This window comes from Pseudorca crassidens, chromosome 17 (assembly GCF_039906515.1).
Source record: "Pseudorca crassidens isolate mPseCra1 chromosome 17, mPseCra1.hap1, whole genome shotgun sequence".
Lineage (NCBI taxonomy): Eukaryota > Metazoa > Chordata > Mammalia > Artiodactyla > Delphinidae > Pseudorca > Pseudorca crassidens.
Genome location: NC_090312.1, coordinates 40,662,927 through 40,685,898, shown reverse-complemented (window position 1 = coordinate 40,685,898; position 22,972 = coordinate 40,662,927). Strand labels below are relative to the sequence as shown.

The 22,972-nt window shown below is 47.6% G+C and overlaps 1 protein-coding gene across 2 annotated transcripts in view; it reads left to right on the top strand.

The window, feature by feature from the left end:
* Positions 1-22,445, top strand: part of PTDSS1 (phosphatidylserine synthase 1) — a 65,063-nt gene extending 42,618 nt beyond the window's left edge. The window contains exons 7-13 of one of the 2 annotated variants that reach the window (XM_067711720.1): positions 746-887; positions 2,815-2,927; positions 6,170-6,235; positions 10,110-10,209; positions 18,639-18,707; positions 19,448-19,508; positions 21,340-22,445. In XM_067711720.1, coding sequence (XP_067567821.1) covers positions 746-887; positions 2,815-2,927; positions 6,170-6,235; positions 10,110-10,209; positions 18,639-18,707; positions 19,448-19,508; positions 21,340-21,449 — 661 coding nt within the window. In that variant the 3' untranslated portion in view covers positions 21,450-22,445. Of the gene's footprint in view, positions 1-745; positions 888-2,814; positions 2,928-6,169; positions 6,236-10,109; positions 10,210-18,638; positions 18,708-19,447; positions 19,518-21,339 lie in introns of both variants that reach the window. The other variant, XM_067711719.1, reaches the window with a different exon arrangement.
* The last annotated feature ends 527 nt before the right edge of the window (positions 22,446-22,972 follow it).

Sequence of the window (22,972 nt, the reverse complement as noted above, 5' to 3'; positions counted from 1 at the left end):
GCCTGGCCTGTTTATCCTTATGCCGTCAGCACTTTAAAACGGTGTCTACGACCTAAAGGTCCTCGCTATACATCTCTGTTGAATTTAAAAAATCTTTACCATTTATTATATCGTATGACCTTGGATTTCGGCTCTCCTGGTCTAGCACAAGAGGACCAGAATCTACCCCCAACTCTGAGGTTTACAAAGAGAGCCGGAGTCAGCCATTCCCTTTCTCGGAGCCCCAGTGTTGTCATTTGTGAAACGTGGGACTATTTGTTTCTATCACAGGAATATGAAGTTGAGTGATTTCTAGGATTGAAACCAAGAAAGGTTAAAAACCACTGTCACTCCAAACTGTTCACTTAATTGAGGAAGCTATAGAGTGAGGAAATGCTGTGGGTCCCCTCACACGTGGAACATGTTCTCTGTTTTATCAGGGCGCCCTGGGGGCGGGGGCGTGGGTGGGAGTGGTGTCCTTCCTGGCCTAGTTCCAGGTGGCTGTCTGTAATGTACCTCAGCTTCTTTTGTCACCAGTCCACAAACTGTGGCCTGTGCTGGCGTGGCCAGTCCACTGGTGCTCCCCACCTGGCGTGCTGCTCTCAGCGCATCACCTGTGAATAGAGGCCGCTGTTGGAGAGATGTTCAAATAGAAAGGAATCTTTGGTTGTAAAATAGTCAATGCATTTTTCACAGTTTTTTGGTTTTTTGTTTCTTCCCCCTCCTATCTCTCTGGATTTTCACCGGAGCTGTTTTCTTCTCACAGGGACATCCACACCACCACCGGGAAAATCAAAAGAGCCGTGCTCCAGTTCACTCCTGCTAGCTGGACCTATGTTCGGTGGTTTGACCCCAAATCTTCATTTCAGAGAGTGGCTGGAATATACCTTTTCATGATCATCTGGCAGGTATCTCTTCAAATGCTCAAAAGTAGGGGAAAACAAAATAAAAACCATCCAGGAATTTAGGGTTCATGCTAGTTGACATTACTTATCAGCTCGTTGCTTTAGAAGATATAATATTCTGCAGCTGACATATAGAATTAAAGTGATGCTGTTACGCCTAAGGTCTTGCTTCATCGTGAAGACGTTTTAAAATATGGATCTTTGAATTACAAATTGGAAACAGATTAAAATTCCCTGTAAAGACCTTGTGCTCAGCATCTATCACCCAGTGAGTTAGGCATTGGATGACCTTCTCAAATGATCGTTTTCAGGACCACAGCAACAAACGTAAGGCTTTTTCTTACAGTCCAAATTCAGTATTTGAGTTTTAAAATTGTGCCTCAGCTGTTACCACTTTGGGTGATTTGTAGAACGCTAAATACAGAAGCCCTCTGCTACCTGTGGGGACTGGAGCCCTTTGGGGACCTGGGCCCTCCAGAGTGGTGTCGGCGGTGGAGAGAGGCTCTCGCTCCAAGCAGACTGAAGCGATTCAGACAGCCAGGGGTCTTGGAAAGGGATTACCCAACGACTCTGTTTTCCAGAGGCAGCCTTTTTTTATTGTCCCTCCTGTCCCCAGGTTAATTGTTTCGCAACTTTGGGAGACTAGCTGAGGGAAACCAGCTTTCACCGGAAGGGTCTTTCAGAATCATCAGACATGTTTTGAACACATATGCACAAAATACTCCCAACATAAGGAGAAAATGGGCATGTGTCACTTTAAAGATAGACTGTCCTTGTCCACAGAGGGAGGGAGAAGAATAATGCCCATGTCAAGAAATGGAGTTTATGGCTACAGAAGTGTTCGTGAATAGTTATATAGTCACCATGGTTTGGGGAAGTCAGTGTGTAGGTAAATGGGGTGTGATTAAGTTTTACCTTATGGGGCAATGCCAGGGAAGGCAGAGGTTTTCTTTTATTACGAGGACCTAGGAGGAATTTGGATTTGCCCAAGAGAGAGAGCGGGATGTGCTCCTAGAACGGCAGAATTCCACTGGGCCCACTTTCCCCCTGATGATGAGCACGGTGCAGTGATCAGCTTTCCTTATGTGGTGATGAGTGAACCATTTTTATTTTATATCCTTAAACTCAGCACTGTGGGGAAAGGCGCACATTTTATGTCACTGAAATGAACCTGCTGGTCCACGTGATGTGCTCTTAAAGCAGTGACCTTTCCTAATCTCTGCCCCTTGCTTAATCTGGAGGGGAAATGCAGTGGCCTCTGGGCGTTGAGCACAGATTTCCCGGTGGGCATCTCTTTTGTGCTGCCAGGACTGGTCATGGGATGAGCGGTACTGGGCGCTACCCTCAGGGAGCAGTCCCACTGCCAGGTGAAGCCTGGACCAACCCCACACCCACTTTTAAGAGCTGCCTTCGGTTGAGGATCTGCTCGGTCCCTGGCACGAGCTGACCGAGTCCACAGTCATCTCTCAGTCACGCACACGCGCCTCAAGCTTCTTTTGGTTATTGAAGAGCCTACTTTCCTGCTGTCAGACTTCTCAACCTGGCCTAATTTCTGCCGGGCTGCGGAGGTGTTCCACGGTACAGATTCGTTGTCATCCTTTCGCTCTTAAAGCATCTCTCTCCCGACTGTCCCAGCAGCTCACACACGTGAGCCAGGTGACAGTCACGTGAATCTGGAAACACAACAGATGGCTGATGCCCCCTGTGCCCCTCTCAACACCCAGCACCTCCCCTGGACCCCTGCTTGGTTGGTGCCTGTGTTGTACTGGTTGTTACCGGGCTTAAGCAGCAACCCTTAGAGACCTGGTATGTCTTCTGGAAATGCTTTGAACATACCAGTTATTTTTAGCTGTAGAACGTCCATTGAAGGAATAGATGTTCATGACTTAGCATGAAGCACCAGGTTGACTCTCGCCTCCTTCTTTTGCAGCTGACTGAGTTGAATACCTTCTTCCTGAAACATATCTTTGTGTTCCAAGCCAGTCATCCGTTAAGTTGGTGTAGAATTCTCTTTATTGGCGGCATCACGGCTCCCACAGTGAGGTAATTCTGTGTTAGCATGACCGTCAATTGAGCATGATTACCTGCTTTGTATTCTCCTATGTAGCATAAAGGAAGTCACATAAGCTAGCAGATTTTCCGTGAAAATGTCATTCTGAAGAATTATACATCCAGGGGGAAAAAAAAAAGACTTATACATCCAGAATATGAAGAAAACGTTTTGCTTCTCAGACCTCAGTAACATGAAGACCAGCACTGCACCATTATTTTCAAACCCCTTTAACGATCTTCACTGCTGTCCTTTTCTCCCCCGTAGCATCCTACTTAAAACAAAACGAGTAACAGAAATGGTAAGGTTTTCTTCCTGAGATTATTGAAAACTAACAAACGTTTTTATGGTGGATTGAAGTAATAAATTATGTTATTTTTAGAATGAGACTTTATTAGTTCTTTTAGAGCCAATTAAGTTAATTTCCTTTTAAAAATGTCCTTCCTGGGCTTCCCTGGTGGCGCAGTGGTTGAGAGTCTGCCTGCCGATGCAGGGGACAGGGGTTTGTGCCCCGGTCCGGGAAGATCCCACATGCCACGGAGCGGCTGGGCCCGTGAGCCATGGCCGCTGGGCCTGCGCGTCCGGAGCCTGTGCTCCGCAACGGGAGAGGCCCCAGCAGTGAGAGGCCCGCGTACCGCAAAAAAAAAAAAAAAATGTCCTTCCTGTGGTCCTCCAGGACAACAGGGACAAGGATGGGTGTCCATGCCCTCCTTCCCCTGGATTCATGACTCATGTAGGGCCTTAGAGATGAGGCGGTGTTCAGAGACTGTCCCCGACGTGGACCGATTCCAGTGGACTTAAAAGCAAAACACTTTCATTTGTTTCATTGTTCCTATTTGGAAATGGCATTGGGGTTTTGTTTTGTTTTGTTGGGTTTTTGGGTTTTTTTTTTTTTTTTTTTTATGGTACGCGGGCCTCTCACTGTTGTGGCCTCTCCCGCTGCGGAGCACAGGCTCCGGACGCGCAGGCTCAGCGGCCATGGCTCTCGTGCCCAGGCGCTCCACGGCACGTGGGATCTTCCCAGACCGGGACACGAACCCATGTCCCCTGCATCGGCAGGCGGACTCTCAACCACTGCGCCACCAGGGAAGCCCGGCATTGGGGTTTTATATCTAGTGTGGAGGACCGGCATTGATCAGTAGAAACACCCAAGATCTCTGCACAGCTGATATAAATACAAACCAAGCAGATAAAAGAGTTTGCTCTTCAGAAGCTGTAGGATAACTTAATTCATTATTTGTAATGTACTTGTGAACTACACAAGTAGAAGGTCTCACTTGCCAGGGAGAGTGGGTGTTTTCCTTGGTCAGACATAGCCCTCACCCCCAGCTAGCACCTTTTCTTGTCCTCATTCGTTATTACAAATATATTTATTTTATATATATATATATATATATATATATATATATATAAAAACAGGAAAGTAACAGCTGGTAAACCTCAGCCTTTTGCCACTTTATAGACCAGTGGTCCGTCGAAGTAGTTATCTCATGCATGCAATTTTCCTTTGGTGGGTTGGAGCCTCCCTACTGTATTTAAAATTTGATTTAATTTGAGGCTGCCAGTTATTTTCAGGAAAGATTAGCAGCAGTTTCTTCATAAAATTACGAGCAATCAACAAAGTCAATAAGTGGGGAAAGAAATGTCTTATAAAACAGAAGAGCAAATCACATGTGATTCATCATGAAAATTTCAATATTGTTAAACATTTCACAACAAAAACTAGAGATTTAGACCAGAGACTAAAAATCCAGTGTTCAGACTTTTCGAGAGCTCCTTAAAATTTTTGCCAAACCCTACGGGTTTCCACACAATTCTTTTTTGTTTAAAACTTAGCCACTTTCTGTGTTCCTACACCACTTGAGGCTATTCATATGTAAGGAGATGGTTTGACAAGCTTCTTGGAAAGACGGAAGTACTCTGATGGGTTTTAGTCCCAATTAGCAAATGCCAGGCCCTAAAAGGGAGAGAAAGCTCATAGGCTTCAGTATAAATCATACATACATACCAGATCTCCGTTTTCAGATCTCCTTTTTAGACTTTCACATGACTCTGCTTTGAGAAGATATTTGAGTGAACATTCTTTTAATCTAATAATATAATGTGCAGTGTAGGACATGGACACCATGAGTAAAGCAGCTGAACTAGCAAAAGCAAATTAGGTAATGAAAATGTGAAGTCAGAGGAAAACTTGAATTCTTTATAGTTACAATTCTTCACTTTGGAGTACAGAGGCGATAGTTTATGGATGAGCTTTAGGCATCCGTGAACCCCCCAAAGTTTAATGCAAAATTCTGTGTGCATGTTTTATGTGCCTTTATCATAGCTTTCATCAAACCCTCAAAGGAGTCTGTGACCCACCTCCACCAGAAGATGATGAGTTAAGTTTCAGGGGCAGTAATGAGACTCTAAGCCTCCACTGTCCCACAGGCAGCCTCTCCCACGTGTGGCTACTGGGCACTGGGAGTGTGGCCAGTCACCCTGAAATGTGCTGTACGTGTACACACTGGACCTTGAAGGCTTAGTGCAAACACAATATAAAATGCTTCTTTATAATGTTTTCAAGACATTGGATTATATATAAATTAATTATTAAAATGAATTTCATCTGTTCCTTTTTACTTTTTTAACACGGTTATTAGAAAACTCTAAATTGCATTTGAGGCTCATACTGTATTTCTATTGCATGGTTGCTGCACTGAGCCTCTCACCTCCATGTCATCACCTCTTTTCTGATCATGTCAGTAACATTCAGTTATTGGCCTCAGTGACAGTGAGGTGCAGCTACAGTCCCATTCCAGTTTCTGAGAGCCACAAATGTATATATTTATTGCCTGGTTACGATCAGCAACCTTTATCCTGGAAAGAGCCAGAGGAGACAGTGACCATGCAGGAGACCTTCTGGAATCACCTCCGTGGAGGGAGACTGAGTCATCCACCTGGGGTGGCTTTGGCTCAGGGCTGTGGGAGTCTGTGTCTGAATCAAGACTGCCTTTGCCAATAATCTGGCTCCAATAACCATCCCCCTCCAACCCGATCCAAATTCTTAGCCTCTTACAAGAAGGTTTCAACAGGCACTGGCTTCCTGTTCCCTTAAATAGAACTAGACCAGGCAGCCCAAGTATGTGGAACAAGGCAGACGTTTTTTATACTCACGCTGTCAAAGTGATTTAATTCTGTATTGACTTGCTGGTCTTCCAGAAGCTCTCAGTGAATTCCACCTTTGTTCTTTCAGACAGTACTATGCTTACCTCACCGACACACAGTGCAAGCGTGTGGGAACACAGTGCTGGGTGTTTGGGTGAGTAATCTTTTATCGTGGACATATAAAACCACTTTAGCCTCTGAATTTCTTGGGTTATTTCTTAACCCTACATTAAGTGCCATTCAGTGCAGTTTTGTTTTTGTGTGTCTTTCATTTTTAACATTCCTTTTCTGATTTAAATTTAGAGGAGTTAATTGGCAAGTTACACAAAGAGGGTGTAGAAACTGTTTTTTAAAAAAATATTAGGAAATCAAAAGATAATTCCCATGTAGAACTTGAAGACCTTGTTTCTTGAAATAAATCAGAAAATGAGTTATATGAATTCCCTGTGAAATTGATGGTGAGTTTGGGACAACATATCGTGATGGGCTTAACCACATTTTACGTTACTTTCACACCAGAAAGACCCCACAAAGCGACTGCTTGCTGTCTACCAGGGTCTAATTTTATTATCCCAAAGAAAACTAACACATGGTGACAATTTATTGTCTCATTACAGATACAAATGCTGTATCTGAATTTACAACTATTTAAATGATTTGAAAGAAAGCAAGGGTTACCCAGTTTAACCCCCAATATTAAATGGGAGATACTCTTCAGTGTCTCAAATAAGTGCTTCTTCTGCTTCAATACCATCAACATCTCACCATGCCATTTAGCAACTGAAGTTCCAGAGACATCCAGCACATCTGTAGGTGAAGTTCAGTCCCTCGGGGAGCTTACATTCAGGACCTAACCTAGGTTCTAAATGGAGTGTGACAGCATAAAGAAAATCTGATGAAAACCCTAACAGATTTTTAAACAGAGTCACTTTTTTTCCCTGTATTACATGCGTATTGAAACATCATCCAAAGACATCAACTATTTAGAGATACTTGCTGCTTACGTTGCATTGTCATTCGTTCCAAGCGTGTGTGTGTGTGTGTGTGTGTCTGTGTCTGTGTCTGTGTCTGTGTCTGGAGCTCTCACTCCAGATTCTGGGGAGTTAGTGAAGTTTGATCTAGGCAAGTTTCCCACCGCCTTCTTTCCAAAAGACAAAGGGCCGTTGTCACTGTTTCTCATAAATTCTGTGATGTAAGCTGATTTTCCTACCCAAAGCAGCTTAAAGGGTGATAGGATGGACTCAATTTCCATCCTATGGATAGGATGGATTTCCACTGATTACTGATCTGGCGGGAGAGAGAATTCACACATCTACCAGGTTTCTAATATACTTCTGTCACAGGAAGGAGGAAGGTGGGCTGCCTTCCCGCTGTCTTGTCCGAGGACTGGGAATCTTCCCTGCACTTCCTTCTTTCACCACATGCCTCTTCTTTCCACGGGCATTTTTCTCTTCACGTTTACAAGTCCTTGCCAGCGTCTTACTCTACGGAGCGTGGGTATATTTTCCACAGAACTCTCTACTTACCTGTTGAGGAAAAAGAGACGGCGGATCAGAGGGAGAGGCAGTGTTACAACAAAGTTTTTTTTCTGATCAGGCGGTCTGAAACTATAATCACCGTGGAGGGAGAAATGGCCGAGAGGAGCAAGGGCAGAGAATGGTGGCAAACGCCACTCCAGAAAACTGCGCCTTGCTGAAAAGTGGTAAAAGAAAGTAAAACGCAAATGATCTGAGATGCAGAGGTCAGTTGGCTAATTTAGGATGCTTTATTATAGAGACTCGAGTCCTCCCAGAATGGTGACATCAAGGTTAGTGAACCTCGAGAACTAGTGGGCCATGCTGAAAACGAGCAAGTCCCTCTTCATAAATCAAGCAGGGCAGACCTGCCTGGCGCGTGAACTGGGGCAGGAGCTGCCTCTGGGCGGTCAGCACGGTCAGCCCGTGACGGTGAAACAGGAGGCGCGGCCTCCAGTCTCTTTTCTTCGTTACGCAGTCAACTGAGTGGGTCCTGAACAGCATTTTCTGAAAATCAAATAGAGTCGGAAGATGTCAGAGCAAGGGGCCGGTGGTTTTGTGTGACTTTTGTTTCAGTCGTGTGTGTGTGTGTCTGTGTGTGTGCGTGTGTCTGTGTACTGGGCCACAGTGAAAATAGGCTTCCTGCCGTGGGTCTCAGATCACAGAAGTTGGAGAAACAGGTCTAGTCTGCTGGTCACCAAGCTCTTGAAAGCTGCCTCAGTCGGCTTGAATACCCAGACACCTCTCACAGTAAGCTCTGGGTGTTCTGTCTGGTTAAGGGCAGGTAGGCACACTTCTTCTTAACATTTTCTGATGCAGTCCTGCATCCCAGCAAGACGTCCCAGCAAGAGGCTGCACACGTTCTGTGTGTCCGCCGGCAGGCGCCCTTGCCCTCGCTGCTTCCCTGACAGCCTCGACTTCAGTGTGACAGTCGACCTCAGCCCTGCTCTCCAACGTGCCAGCCTTTGTTGTGGCGGGGAGCTGGGGAGGAAGAGGGGGTGCTCTGAAAAGATCCAGGCGACCACTCCTAACCTTGTTTCGTTGGGGCTGTGGGCCAAGACAGCTCCAGATTCTTTAGAGGCGTGTCCAGGAGACTTTCTGCTTTGCACAGGTGACTCTGACTCTGGGCATTCCGTTGTTTAGAGCCGTCCATCCATTTGACCATGGCAGTGACCTCTGTCTGCCAGTAGGGAGGGGACCGGGGGCCTTCTGGGCCTCTTCCTGCCTTTTTAGAGATTATCTGTGCAACAAGACCAGTCCCTCCAGATTCCGTCCTGATCGAGGCACACCTAAGGTGGCCTTATCTGAAATCGCTGTTCCTGGGCAGTCTTTGGGATCACGTGACCGGCTATGTTACCCTCACCTCATCCGTTCTTACCTTCAAGCTCTGAACCTTAATAAAGGTCTGATTTTAGTATTCATAGATGAAGTTGTATTATACAAGGTTGGCTTTTTTCTCTAATGTTTTAATTAAAGAGGAAAACATGGAAGTTATTTTTTCCATCGTTTTTGGATTTAGCAAAATTGCTTACAGATGCAGAGGATAAAGGGTTTTTATCATCAGCAGAACTGGAGCATATTAAATCTGGAAATTCTAAGATGGCTGGGAGGGAATGTGAATGCTGCCTTCAAGTTACTGAAAGACTCTCCTGGAAGGTTCACACTCCCCTATATGACTGCGGAGGGCAGAATTAGGACCAGGGGTGGAAGGAGGCAGGTACCAGCCTGAGACAAGGAACGACTTCCCAACAGCTAAAGAAACTGAGCAGCAGAGGCAGCTGCCCACAGAGGTAGTAGGTTCCCTGGCCCTGCAAGGGTTCCAGCCAAGGGGGTGACTGTCCACCCATTGTGATAAGCTCCGACTTAGATGATACCAGGCAGCCTCCGGCTATGAAGACGTACGAGTTGAGATTGTAGTCTGTGAGGAAGGAAGATGTAAAGAATATTTGATTATTTCTGGGGAGGGATAGAGGGATGAAGAGGCAGAGCACAGAGGGTTTTCAGGGCAGTGAAACCATTTGATATGACCCTCTAATGGTGGACACATGTCATTATACATCTGTCCAAACCCATAGAATGTACATCACCAAGCGTGAACTCTGACATAACCTATGAACTTTGGGTGATGTGTCAATGCAGGTTCATCACTTGTGACACATGTTGACAGTGGGGGCAGCTGTGCATGTGTCGGGGCAGAGGGTATAGGGACTCTGTACCTTCCTCTCAAGTTTGCTATGAACCTAAAACTGCTCTTAAAAAAAACAGTCTGCAGAAAAGAAGAGAGGAGTAACAGTACAATAAACTTTTAATTAAATCTAAATATGTATGTATATATAATAATATATATTATTCCTGAAGAAAGCACAGTGTCATTTTGTAGGGGACCTGCTTCCAGTGTTTGGGGCAGAAATCTTATGACCACTTGAACTTTTTGATGGAATTATGCATATTTCTGGTAATGCATAATGCTCTGATAAGATGAATTCGTATTTAACCTCTTGTTCTGTCTAACAGGGTCATTGGTTTCCTGGAAGCTATTGTCTGCATAAAATTTGGACAAGATCTCTTCTCTAAGACCCAAATCCTCTATGTTGTGCTTTGGCTTCTTTGTGTGGTAAGTCATTACTTTTTTACCCAAAAGTGTTAGTTAAAGTCCTCATGGTGTCTTCTAAAACAAAACAAAACAAAACACTCTTGTGTACCAAGGTTCCTTAGAAATTTATAGACAGGACATTCTACTGTAGTAACGCAAGATTGGCCACTAGTCTGAAGTTCAAGAATAAATACATAGGACCACATGGCACCTAAAATTGGTCCCCTTTGCAGGTTCTAGTCAAATGCCCTCAGCAGGTGCATCATACTCTCATTTATTTCGCTTATGAGAATTCACCTACACTTGCTGAAAATGTCAGGCCTGCCATGAGGTGATAAGGTTAGTTACAGTGCCCCGTAACATATGTATTACTGTCCAAGGGTTTATGTACAAAATGACAGACGGTTGTTTATAGGCCAGGTGAGGTGTTTTTGGAGGTAATCAGACCATACAGTTTCTTCCCCGCCGGCCGACTTTATAAGCCTGTGAAGGATGTGTTTTCCTCTCGGAAGGGAAGAGCCCTGGGGGCCCCCAGCTCCGTTGTCCTGGGACATTTCCCTCCTCTTTCAAATGAAGCAAGATCTTGCCTAGCTTAAAATGCTGTCATTGCGCTTCTTAATTTGTTTTGTTACTTCGGGGAAAAGTCTTATTTTACATTTAAGATTCTTCCCTTTTACTTACTTGGTCCAGAAAATTAACTCGGGTTTTTTTTTTTTTTAATGATCATAGAAAATTTCAAACATACGTGGAAGTAGATAGGGGGTCGCTCACCCCTCATGCACCCATCATCCAGTTTCAACAATTGTCAACCCATGGGCAGTCTTACGTCCTTATATTCCATACTCACTATCCCCAACCCTGGGATACTTTGAAGCAGACCCACTTTACTATTTCAGGACGTATCTCTCAAGAAGATAAGAATGCTTTTTGGTTGGTGCAACCACCATACCATTATCACACCTGCAAAAGAATTAATTCCTTCATATTGTCAAATAGCTAATCCACGTTCACATTTCTGATGTTTCCTTACGTTTTGTATTTTTTAGCAGTTGATTTGAATCAACATCCACTGATTGCAGTCGGTTGGCCTGCCTTTTAATAAAAGGTCTCTTTTAATCTACAGTTTTCCCTCTGTCTCTAGCTCTCTCCTTTACATTGAAGAAACAAGCTCTTTTGTCTTCTAGATTTTCCCTCAGTCTGGTTTTACTGACTCCATCCTTACTGTAACTGAACAGATTTCTTTGTCCTCTATACTTTCTGTAAATCGGTAGCTGGATGCAGAGGCTTAATCACATTCAGGTCTAATTGGTGGGGGCGGGGAGCAAAACTAAACTCTGTATTTCTTTTTTTGTGTGTGTGGTACGCGGGCCTCTCACTGTTGTGGCCTCTCCCATTGCGGAGCACAGGCTCCGGACGCGCAGGCTCAGCGGCCATGGCTCACGGGGCCAGCCGCTCCGCGGCATGTGGGATCTTCCCGGACCGGGGCACGAACCCGCGTCCCCTGCATCAGCAGGTGGACTCCCAACCACTGTACCACCAGGGAAGCCCCTAAACTCTGTATTTTTAAAGTGTTTCTTATTGCCTTTTGTGGTGTCTATTTTTAGAGTTACTTGCTAGAAATCCTAACTGTGCCAGGGCACCTTGAGCCTGTTCTATCCTGTTTTATCTTGAACGATGAAAGGGAATAATGATCTCCTTTGTACTCAGGCTCCGGAATTAACGCTCAGAAGTACTTTTTCTGTTGCAGTGTGACTAGATATAAGGATTGCTTGGGGCAGTGTGTCAGATGGGCCAGGAGATCTCACCATGCACTCCTCACATTTCTGTCTGGCATGGGCACCCCAGCTCTGTGAATTGTAGCGTGACCCATGGCGGTGGGCAGGTGTGCATGCAGCCCTCATCTGGCGTTGCTGGGACCACAGGGAGGTTGAGGCAGGCGGGACTCCTGGGACGTGGGCCAAAGGCCCTCCTCACAACGGCCCACTGTGGGCCTCCCCCTGGGGCATCAGCAGCCAGAAAGGTCTCCCCAAGGGCGTGTCCAAGGAGCGATCTCTGGTCACCCAGCTGGTGGGGCTCCTCCAGTCTCTCTCTAAGTTGTAGAGACTTTCGCTCTGTTTTACTGATTAGACACTTAGCATATACCTCCTTACGTTGGTGAGTTTTGATCTGCCTTGGTGTCTGTGTGACAGTAACTTATTTTGAGGACATGACCCGTTTCTCAGTCTCTGTATCGCTTAGCATAGTCCCTTATAAGTCTGTCATGTTGCCACGTTCTTGTTAGAGCTGCCCTGGTGCCGGAGCCACACAGGTAGGTGATAGTGAAGATTTATTCATGCTTACTAGGTGCCAGACACTGTTTGAAGCACTTTTCATGAATTGCGTATTTGATCTTTACACTTTGAGGGGAGGTACTTTATTATCCCTCTTTTATAGATAAAGGCGCAGAGAGGTTCACTCACTTACCTAAGGTCACACAGGTAGCATGTGGCAGAGCCAGGAGTCAAACCCAGATAGTCTGGCTGGAGATTTCCTGCTCCCCCTCCACAGGTGTCCCCCTTCGGAGGATCTCCAAGTCCACGTGGGAATTACACAAGCAAACTACTTATATTGCAAACATCATAAAAGATGTTTGGGTTGTAGTGAGGTAGGTGGACCTAGAATCTGTCATATAGAGTGAGGTAAGTCAGAAAGAGAAAAACAAACACCATATGCTAACACGTATGTGTGGAATTTAAAAAAGCGGTACTGATGAACCTAGTGACAGGGAATAAAGATGCAGACGTAGAGAACAGACTTGAGGACACAGGGAGGGGAAAGGGTACGCTGGGATGAAGTGAGAGAGTGGCATGGACATATATACACTACCAAATGTGAAATGGATAGCTAGTGGGAAGCAGAAGCATAGCACAGGGAGATCAGCTCGGTGCTTTGTGACCACCTAGAGGGGTGGGATAGGGAGGGTGGGAGGGAGACGCAAGAGGGAGGGGATATGGGGATATATGTATATGTATAGCTGATTCACTTTGTTATATTCACATTTTTATAAAGCAGAAACTAGCATACCATTGTAAAGCAATTATACACCAATAAAGGTGTGCAAAAAACAAAAGAAAGATGTGTGTGCACGGAGCTAGAGGAGCCCTAGAGAGAGCAGCAGACAAGCTGGGGTGAAGCTCCTGGAGGTGATGTGTGCTCAGGGTCACAAAGGATCACAGTGAACGGCTCCCCCATCCCTCAGGTGCCCCAGCCTAAGACCCAGGCGGCTGCTTCCTCTCCACTGTCAGCCCCCATGTCAGCCCTCTGGCTCTATTCATTCACCCGGGTGGCCCAGCTCCAGCCCCTCCTCTGTTCCCACTGCCTCTGCCCTCTAGACACCCATTTTCTCCATCCTGCCCTTCACCTCCATTCCCTACACTGCTGCCGGAGTGATCTTCCATAATTCCAATCGGGACCCCTTTGCCCTGCGTAGAATCATTTCCCCTATCGTTGGGGCCTAGAGGGCCTAACAGTACAGCATTTCCCCCCACCAGGTTCAGAGCAATTAGAGATAGTCAGGATGGACGAAGGCTATGGAGGCAGAACGGCAGCTTTACTACTGAGAGTCCACATTTTTCGGTATCAGCTTCAGGTGCGTGCCAACAAGGGGCTTCGGATTAGTGAACCCCAGAAGCAGACACGCTTCCTCTGCAGCCCCAGGAAGCAGGGCGCCCACATTGCGCTGGTGGCCTCGCACCCAGAGGGAAAGAAGGGAGACGCCCAGCTTCCTTGTCTGTTATTCCCTAGTCCGTTAAGATACTCGCACCTCCCTGGGGAAGGGGCGAGGGGTGAGGGAAAGCAGGAGTGTTATACCAGGGAAGCCCCCTCCGTGTAGACAGAAACAGCAAGAAGGAACAGCATCCCCACCACAGACCTACCAGCTGAGATAGGAAGTCGTGCTTGTGTGTTTAGGGCCGTCATTCTGGATCGTTCACCACACCCACCGCCTGTACCCTGTGCTCGGGCTCCGCCAAACTATTCCTAGATACCTCAACCCACCATCCTTCCAGAGTCGTCTTGCCTTCACCCAGGAGGCTTCCTCTGCCCGATCTGCGTGCTTTTCCCTGCGTTCTCTACCTGGTGAATCTTAATGCCAAGACCAAACTTAAATCCGTGTCCTGCATGCAATACGCTCTCACCTGCGAGGCAGACTAGACGACCCCTCCTCGGGGGACCAGCCGCATTTGGTACATGTTTCTTTTAGTTCTAGCCCCAGTGTGATGTAACTTGGGGTATTTATATCGGTCTCCTCCACATGACACTTCCTGCTCACAGAGAATAAGTTTCCATTGTCCTTTTGTCCCCACGGACGCTAGCACAGGAAACACTCGGCACACGCAGGGAGGAGAAAGGACTGAGGTCAAGGGACAAAGACCGGGACACACAGAGGCAGGTTGAGAGACAAGCACGTCCAAAGACTCGAAGCCATGCCCGTGCCAGCGTCACAAGAGGACGGCAACCTGTTTGGGGAGCAAGAAGGAGAGCGAGTTGGAGGCGGAGGGGGTCGTCTGCGTAGGATGGGCTCTGTGTGTCTTGGTTGGAGATCGAAGGTTTTTCAGAGGAAAGACTGTCTCACGGGGCAGCTGGAGGGTGGGAGAGTATGGGGGGGCGGATTGGAGAAGGGCTGAGCCTGAGGGTGTTGGAGGGGCCTCAGTGAGAACCTATCCAAGGCAGCGGCATTGAAGATGCAGAGAAAGGGCTGGATCTGAGAGCTACAGAGCCCAACTCGATAGACGATGTCCCCTTCTGAGAGCTGGGGAGGGCAACTCCAGGCTTTCCTGTTTGTGCCACTGGTGGCTTTTGGTGCTAGTAACAGGTTGGAGGATATCAGAGAAGCCCCTCGAAAGGAGATGAGTTAGGTGTGAGGAACTTTTAGATTTTACAGGTGAAGGTGTCTTGTGTCATTGGAAATTCTGGTCTGTCCAGTAGCACTGGAAAGACTCGGTCGGCGCTGGAGGTGAAAGAGGTGGGAGGCACCTGTGTGTAGGGTACGGTTGGAGCCGTTGGGTCGGTAAGAGTCGGGGAACATAGTGTGGGAAGGAGAAGCTGGCTGAGAATGGCGTCTGGGGAGCAGCCACGTTTTAGAGGCCAGGCCAAGGGCAAGAAGCGGCCACAGGAAAGAGGACTTTGAAGATAAGCAGAATCCCCCAGTTGGTGTTAGCAGTGATGAACGCCATGGAGGGGGACCTGGCCTGAAAAGAGGCCTTTGGCTGGGATGATTAGGGGTCCCCACTGCCTTGCACATTTACCAGTTAGAGAAAAAGAGTGGAAATAAGGAATAAGGTCCTGGCACATTTTTATAATCATGGCCTTTATTAGAGATCAAGATTGGTCTCAATCTTAGGAGTGAGGCAAACATTATTGAGTAAGAGAGCGTTGAGTTACGCCAGGCCTCCACACTAAGAGAAACAAAGCCCCCAATTATTCGCCTTGCCTGGTAGGAGAACGTACACAGAATCTGAGATCAGTGTGGAAGTAAAGCTCCCAGATGCTGGTTAATAAGCTGCCCCCGCACCAGTTGTCTGATCAGTCGGGGTGAATTTGAGCACACCTTACCATAGCGTGGAAGCCACACCGGGGCGGGGGGGGTGTGCTGCCTTGGCTCTCAGCCCTCACGTTTCTCTTTCTTTCTTCCTTTTATTTAAACAGAATCCATACAACTGTCATTTTAAATCCAGGCCTTGACATTTTAAGTGGGTGCTTGCCTAGATTTCCACAGGTGTGATTGCAAACCCATAAATTACACGCTTTTGTCTCCTGGGACAAGTGTATAAAAGGGGTCTCTTGTACCCAGGTGAAGTGGTAAACTTGGCAGCTGCGGCAGGCCGTGATGATAAGCATCTGTCTCCCAGCACCTGCCAGTGTTTGCCTGCCCCGCTGCAAAGCCAGCTCTGCTCAGCTGTCTGCTGCTGCAGCGGCCCCAGCTGCCCGCCTGCCCTCCCAGGGGAAGGGAGGAAGCTGGGGGACGAAGAGGAAGAGCCCCACACGTCTGCCCTCTGGTGGGCGGGTTGCACAGTGACAGCCAGCCCAGCCCTGACTGCTCCCATGGTCTAGCGGCGCGGCGCTGCCCCCACCCCCCACCCCCGGCACCGCACAGCCACCGACTGGTCCACGGAGGTGGAACCTGTCCTCCCTGCCCTCCCTGTGAAACCTAGGCCGACCTGTTCTGCTCTTTGTCAAGGAGCTGACATATACATAGGTTTACACACTGCAGATGCTCTAGTCTTCCCACTCTTGCCATGCCGTGAAAATCGTACATTTAATCGTGGTTGTATATTAGAAATCTGAACAAGTACTGGAATATGTTAAAGATTAGAAGTAGTTTTCATTCTATAATTTGAATATATTCATTCATTGCCTAATTTTTTGATGGGGGATATGAGCTTTTAAAAAAAAATTCCTAATTTATACCAGTTTGTATATGGATTTAATATAAAATGAACTAGTTAGTGGATCTTCTTATATTTCATGTTACCTCTCCACCATGCCGCTATTCACACTTCACTGATGTAGAAGGAGAATGGCCAGCTGGAGCGCTTGGACTCCTTTCTTCCTTGAGACTTAAGGTGACTCTGTGCGCCCAGCAGACACTCAGTGAACGTCACTGACCTGAGGAACTGGGCCAGGGCTGGACTACAAGCTGCGGTGATGAGAACGCACAGCCCAGCCTTCCCTGCAGCCTTGGCTCTACCCTCCAGGCTGTGGGCTGTGCAGAGGGATGGGATGGGACTGGCTTTTCCCATGATGCTTTGCTTCCTCCAGGAATGGATGAGTGGACAGATCAGTAGAGATATAAAGATGTGTAGACATAAAATCAGTATTTATCTCGATAGCCGTCCCTGAAATGTGATCCAGGGATATAAAGAGACCTGTGTTCTGGCTTCAGTCTTGCCACACTCTAGCTGTGTGTCTTTGAGAAGGCAGTCGCCTCTGAGCCTTCATTCCTCTGCTGTGAAATGAGGAGAATTGAAATTAACGATCTCTGAGGCAATGCCTCTAGATCTAAAGTTACGATTCTTAGAAAGAATTAAAATTATTCAAGAAGGGAAGAGTCCATCATGATTTCACAACTGTTCCCATGACTGGGTCAAGGTGGCAGGTCCCCAAGAGGAAATGCAGTGGAAGAGATGGAGGTTAGGAATTCTTGAAGAGGATTCACTGTCAATGGGTTCCTAAATCAAGGAATTCTGAAGAAATGTCATGGCAGGACGGGCAGTTTGGTTTGGTTGGGTTTTGGTGATCCACTTACAGTCGCGAGGGGAAGGGGAGGCCTGGCTGGAGGACCTGGCCCAACACACTGCTTAGTCCAGACAGCCAGGAAGTTTTCCCCAACTTGTAGTTTTTTGACACATTTTTAAACTTTGGATTCTTAGGTGCTATTTTTTCCCTTAAATTAGAGTATAATTTAGGGTGCAGAGGGGCCAGTGGGGCACACATGGGGGGAAGCGGAGGTGATCCTGGCCTCTGGGTACCCGTGGACCACGCCCTTCTCTTTTCACACCAGGGCTCACAAGACATTTTTATTTTCGCTTTAGTTTCCTATCTACTTAACTGAGAAAAACAAAAGCAACCAGAACTGGGGTCAGAGTCGGGCCACTGAGACTAAAAAGCAGCGCCAAGCCCAGGGCAGCGGTGTCCTGCTGGGGTGTGCCACCTACACGTGGGTGTGTGTCCTCAATGCCGTCCAGCACCACTGTGACCCCAGACTGAATGAAACTGCTTTTTCATTCAGAAATCCTCTTCCCCTCAGAAGCTGACAAGCTAAGTCCTTTTTTTTTTTTTTGCGGTACGCGGGCCTCTCACTGTTGTGGCCTCTCCCGCTGCGGAGCACAGGCTCCGGACGCGCAGGCTCAGCGGCCATGGCTCACGGGCCCAGCCGCTCCGCAACATGTGGGATCCTCCCGGACCGGGGCACGAACCCATGTCCCCTGCATCGGCAGGCGGACTCTCAAAACACTGCGCCACCAGGGAAGCCCAAGCTAAGTCCTTTTAACTCTTTCCAGTGATGGGCGGCAGGGTGCAGAGGATAGGCTGTGAAAATCAGGCCAAAAAGAAAAAAAAGAAATACAATGTAGAGTCCTATCCGTCCTCTTAGGCAGAACCTGCAAAGCTGTTCAGAAAATGCATCCCACCTGATCCCACATCTAGAAATGATCTTCACCCTGACAGTGGAGTCACAGTGGTAACTGTGGCCTCATCGGAACTCTTCTTGCCGAAAGCTTTAGGGGTGCTGCCCCCCGGGGTTCACCTCTGCCGCATCCAGCCATTCTGTAACCGGCATCCCGGGAGAGAAGGCAGAAATGCGTCGAGCCATCGTGTATGAATTCCCATTGAAACCCTGAAGTTCCGGGAAGTGGAATTCTTTGGTGCACCCTCACTTATAAAATGGTTTTGTGCTTGTTTTTCTCTTCCAGGCGTTCACTACCTTCCTGTGTCTGTACGGTATGGTTTGGTATGCAGAGCACTATGGTCACCGAGAAAAGGTATAGAATGGAAGGTGGAGATGGCCTTTTATTTAAACTAACCACGTCCTGCTTAGCGCTTTAGCCCAGAGCACATGCACGTGAGGATGTGGCATGTACGGCACAGTGAGAGCCGGGTGTCAGCCTCCCTGCTTTAGAAACGTAGCCAGTTCAGATTTCACTTCCTATCAGTTGCCATCCTTACGTGTGACTGCCCTATTCAATAGGGCAGGACTTTTATCCTCATTTCTTAAGGGGGTTAAAGCTTAATTATTTGTTTATATATATATATATTTTTTTAAATTGCATGTCAAGCCCCAGAGCAGTTTTTGAAAAGCTAGGTCTTTCACTCTGTCCAGGCCTCTACCTGTATCCCAGCCTCGGGCTCCCATCCGGAAACTCCTGCCCTGCCCACTTCATAGTAGATGAAGATTAAGGTAGAGGATAGATGTGAGTGGGCTTAAAATGCTGTAGCAGTCTTGTCAACTGTAATTATTTTTAAGTAAAAATAACAGCTTTCATCCTTTATTCATACTTTTAGTCTAAGGAGCTAAAGGCGCTTCCTAGAAGATGTAATCTGCATCCCCTGGGATATAGCCTTGATCTTATAGCTGAGAGCATAAGCGTGAGGTGATCCTGCACTTGCTGGTGGGGATCCCCAGCCCGGGAGAGGCCGGGGTTGAGCAGCCTCGCTTGTTTGCTGGTCCCCCTCCTCCCGGGAGCACTTGAAATTCCACCACTAAGCCTGCCTCTCTCCCTAGACCTACTCAGAGTGTGAAGATGGTACCTACAGCCCTGACATCTCCTGGCCTCACGGGAAAGGTACAAAAGGTATCTCTCTCTTGCTCTTTGTTAAAAACGCTCCTGGGTCCTCTCCCTCCCAAGGCCCAGTAAAGGGATTTAGCATCAGTATTTATCTTCCGAATGTTGATAAATATATGCCCTGAAGGGTCTCAAACCTACTCATCGCGTGTCTCCTGTTACTTATTAAGAAACATGCAAAGTGCTCACAGGTTCTGCCCAAGAAACTTGCTTCGTAGGAAGAGGTGCCCCGTGGTTCTGCCTTTTCTGAGACAGGAAAACGTAACAAGATCCCACTGTCTCAAGCATCCTGATGGGGATGTTCCTCCTCTTGGCTTTCACCGTGAGTGAAAAGCGTTAGGAAGAGCTGTGTGCCAGGAGGAGAAAGCTTTCCGAAGAGGTGGATCGACTTAATCGTGTTCATTCAAGAGATAGGCCAGCACGAGGGGGCTCTCAACAGTGTAGTCAGGGATCTCCCACTGGCCTCTCTCCGAGGAGCATTTTGGAAAGATTTGGGGCCACCTGGTTATCTTAAAGAATTTGACTCGTAGAACAATGACCCACTGGATAGTAATTCCATGTCAGTTATGAGGTGATTGTGGGCTTGACTGAAGGAAGAGAACTGAATGTCAGGGACCGTGAATTTTAACCCACAGAATCGCTCGGAGAAGCGGGGACAAGGGAGGGGAAAACACTGCTGCGGCAGTTGCTCTCCTGAGTTCTTTTGGGGTGAAGCTCATCACAGCTGTCCCCAGCACTACCGAGTGCTGGTCACCCTGAGATGATTTCTCCTGAATCAGCAGCCTGTTATGGAATGCTGATGGAGGTAGGCACAGGGGTTCCCCTGGGCTCCCTTATTCAGAACCATCCTAGAGATCAGTCCATGGCAATTCCGGGTTCTCCACTGAAAAGACTAAAAGAAACAAGCAATGGTAGAGATATAGTTAAATGAAAGGCAGACAGCTTAAAAGAAAAAAATCTGGGCCCTGGAGCAGAGAACCTTTTGGCTTAGCTGCTAAGCCAGAGATTTGCCATGTTCTCAGCCCGAGGGCAGAGCCAGCCTAATGCCAGAAAGTTCCGATGACCTTCCAGGCCTTACACACCCCTACCCGGAATGCCCACCCTCACCCCACCACTGCCCTGGCTCCACCCTCCACCTGGCTGATGCCTGATGATTGCCCAGCACTCAGCCACTGTAGACGTCTTTCTCTAAGCTCCCACACAAATGATAGAGGGTGACAGACGACACCGCCCCTGCAGACCGTGAGCTGCTTGAGGGCACGTGGCATCTTCAGTCTATGGCTCCGGGGCTGCCTGTCATGAGCAGCAGATTTGTAAAGGTGGCTTCCAGATCCAACCATTGAGGGCATGTAATATCTTTGATCTTTGCCAAGTCAAGAATCCATTCCCATTTAGGGATTTAGAAACAATGGTGTGTAGCAGGTCAAGGTGTGGACACCTAGCTGATGCGTCCTTTGATTGCTAAGGTAGACTCGACACGCACGTGGTTTGTTTTCATTGTCCCTCCTTTGTGCTTCGATGTTATTTGTGCTCTCGCTTCTGGTCCCCATCACCATGACCACGATCCGCCCTACGGTGTGAACGTAAACATCCTCAGGGCGCTCCTGTCTTTGTGGAGCCATGGCTTGCACACCCTGGCCCCAGCTGTGCTAGCTCAGTGCCGGGGCTTCTGTGCCTTGATTCATTAACGAGGCCACTAGATGGCGCACAAGGACCAGTGGAGGAGCGGTGGGGCGGCCCGGACAGGGAGAACCAGAATCAGAGGCTTCAGAAGCCCCGAGCCGGGAGCCCATAGCCCACGGTGACGGTGTGTCCCGATTCCTTTGGCCAGGTTCTGAAGATGGCCCACCCAAGCATCCAGGCAACAGCGAGAGCCATTCTTCCAGAAGAAGGAATCGACATTCCAAGTCAAAAGTCACCAACGGAGTTGGAAAGAAATGAAGGACCCTGGTTAATCAAAGATGTTCCAGGGAGTGCCTCAAACCAGGAGGGGACGGAATCGGCTGGACCTCCCTGCGGGGAGGTCGAAACGCATAGCGTGAACGGGAAGGAGTGGGGGCTGGGAGGGGTCATTATTTGAGAGCATAAGTCTTGTTGCCCACAGACCCGGCCACACGGGGCAGACCACTGCTGGGGGTCCTTCGCCACTTGGGTGTCTCTTGTAACTTCAGCACTTGGCACGTGGTCACCGGTAGCAGGACCGTGCTCAAAGGAGAGGGTAGCTATTTACTCAGTTGCCAGAAGCAGTTCTGTGCTTGCGTGCGTGTGTTGTGGATGCAGTTTAAACATCTTCACTCAGGCAGGGCGCCAACCAGACGGCTGACGGACTGGTCACCAGGTTTTATTTTTCTGAATCTGCCTTTCCGTTTGACTGACTGGTTTAAGTCCAGGCCACTTACCTGTCTTTTATTTTGTTGTTTCTTATTTTTTATGTCAGGATGCTTACAAGCCTTCAGAAGCCACCTCTGAGGTTGAACTGGGGGAGGTTTCTCTATTTTTTCCTAGAGAAAAAAAGGGGGGGAGAGTTTGTGTTACACTTCAGCAGCCTTCTCCCCTTTTTAGGACCTGAAACTACACAGCGGTGGGTGGAAACCAGGCTGAGGAAAGGTTAGCTACCCACATAGGATCCTGGGCTTCAGATCGGAACCTTTTTGTTCCCTTTCCAATGTCGCTTGTCCAGACTTATCCACAGTGCACAGGCGTGGACCTGCCGAGAGGCAGTGCTCACCGCAGCCCCTCCCCCCCAGGTGCCTTTTCCATTTTGTTTGTTTTCCTTCCGTGGTGTGTTGCTGACATTGTCTTTCAGTCCCGTGTGAGGTGCTGGTGAGTATTCCCTTTCATCCATCCGTGCCATGCTCTAGAACATTGACCCTGATATTCACCACCTCTGATGGATCCCTGTTTTAAATAAAACGGTTCACGTTAAAGCCCATCAAATTCTGTCTCTGTAAAGTGCTCGTTTCTTTGCCTCTCATTGGTATTTTCCACTATTTGTAAGCAATCACCGTATTTTTCAAGTGACTTTAGAGTAATAAGAATGTGTATGTGTTTCACGTAGTGAGAAGAAAAGAGAAGAAAATGTGTACTTAGAGGGCTTACAGACACATATGTCCCTTTTCCTAACCTTCCCAAGTGATCAAGAGGAAATGAACAAGATAGTCATTGTTTTCTTACTAGGGTAATGGTTACATCAACCAAGCTGGATTTTTTTTCTCTAGCAAGTGGCCGGTACCCAGTTGATTTTCCTACAGATATAAACTTGCTGCAAGCAACCCTTTTGTTCCCTCATTTCACAGAGCACAAAGGTTTCGATGTCTTTTCCCCCTTTAAGGAAGTCTTTACCCATAGAAGTGTCATGTTTTTCTTTGCCTGCAAAAGAATCCCAGGGTGAAGGGGTTAAATGAGTCACGCAAAGCGAGGATCACCTGCTGTGCTCATTGCCAGCAGAGAAGTGTCGCCAGTCA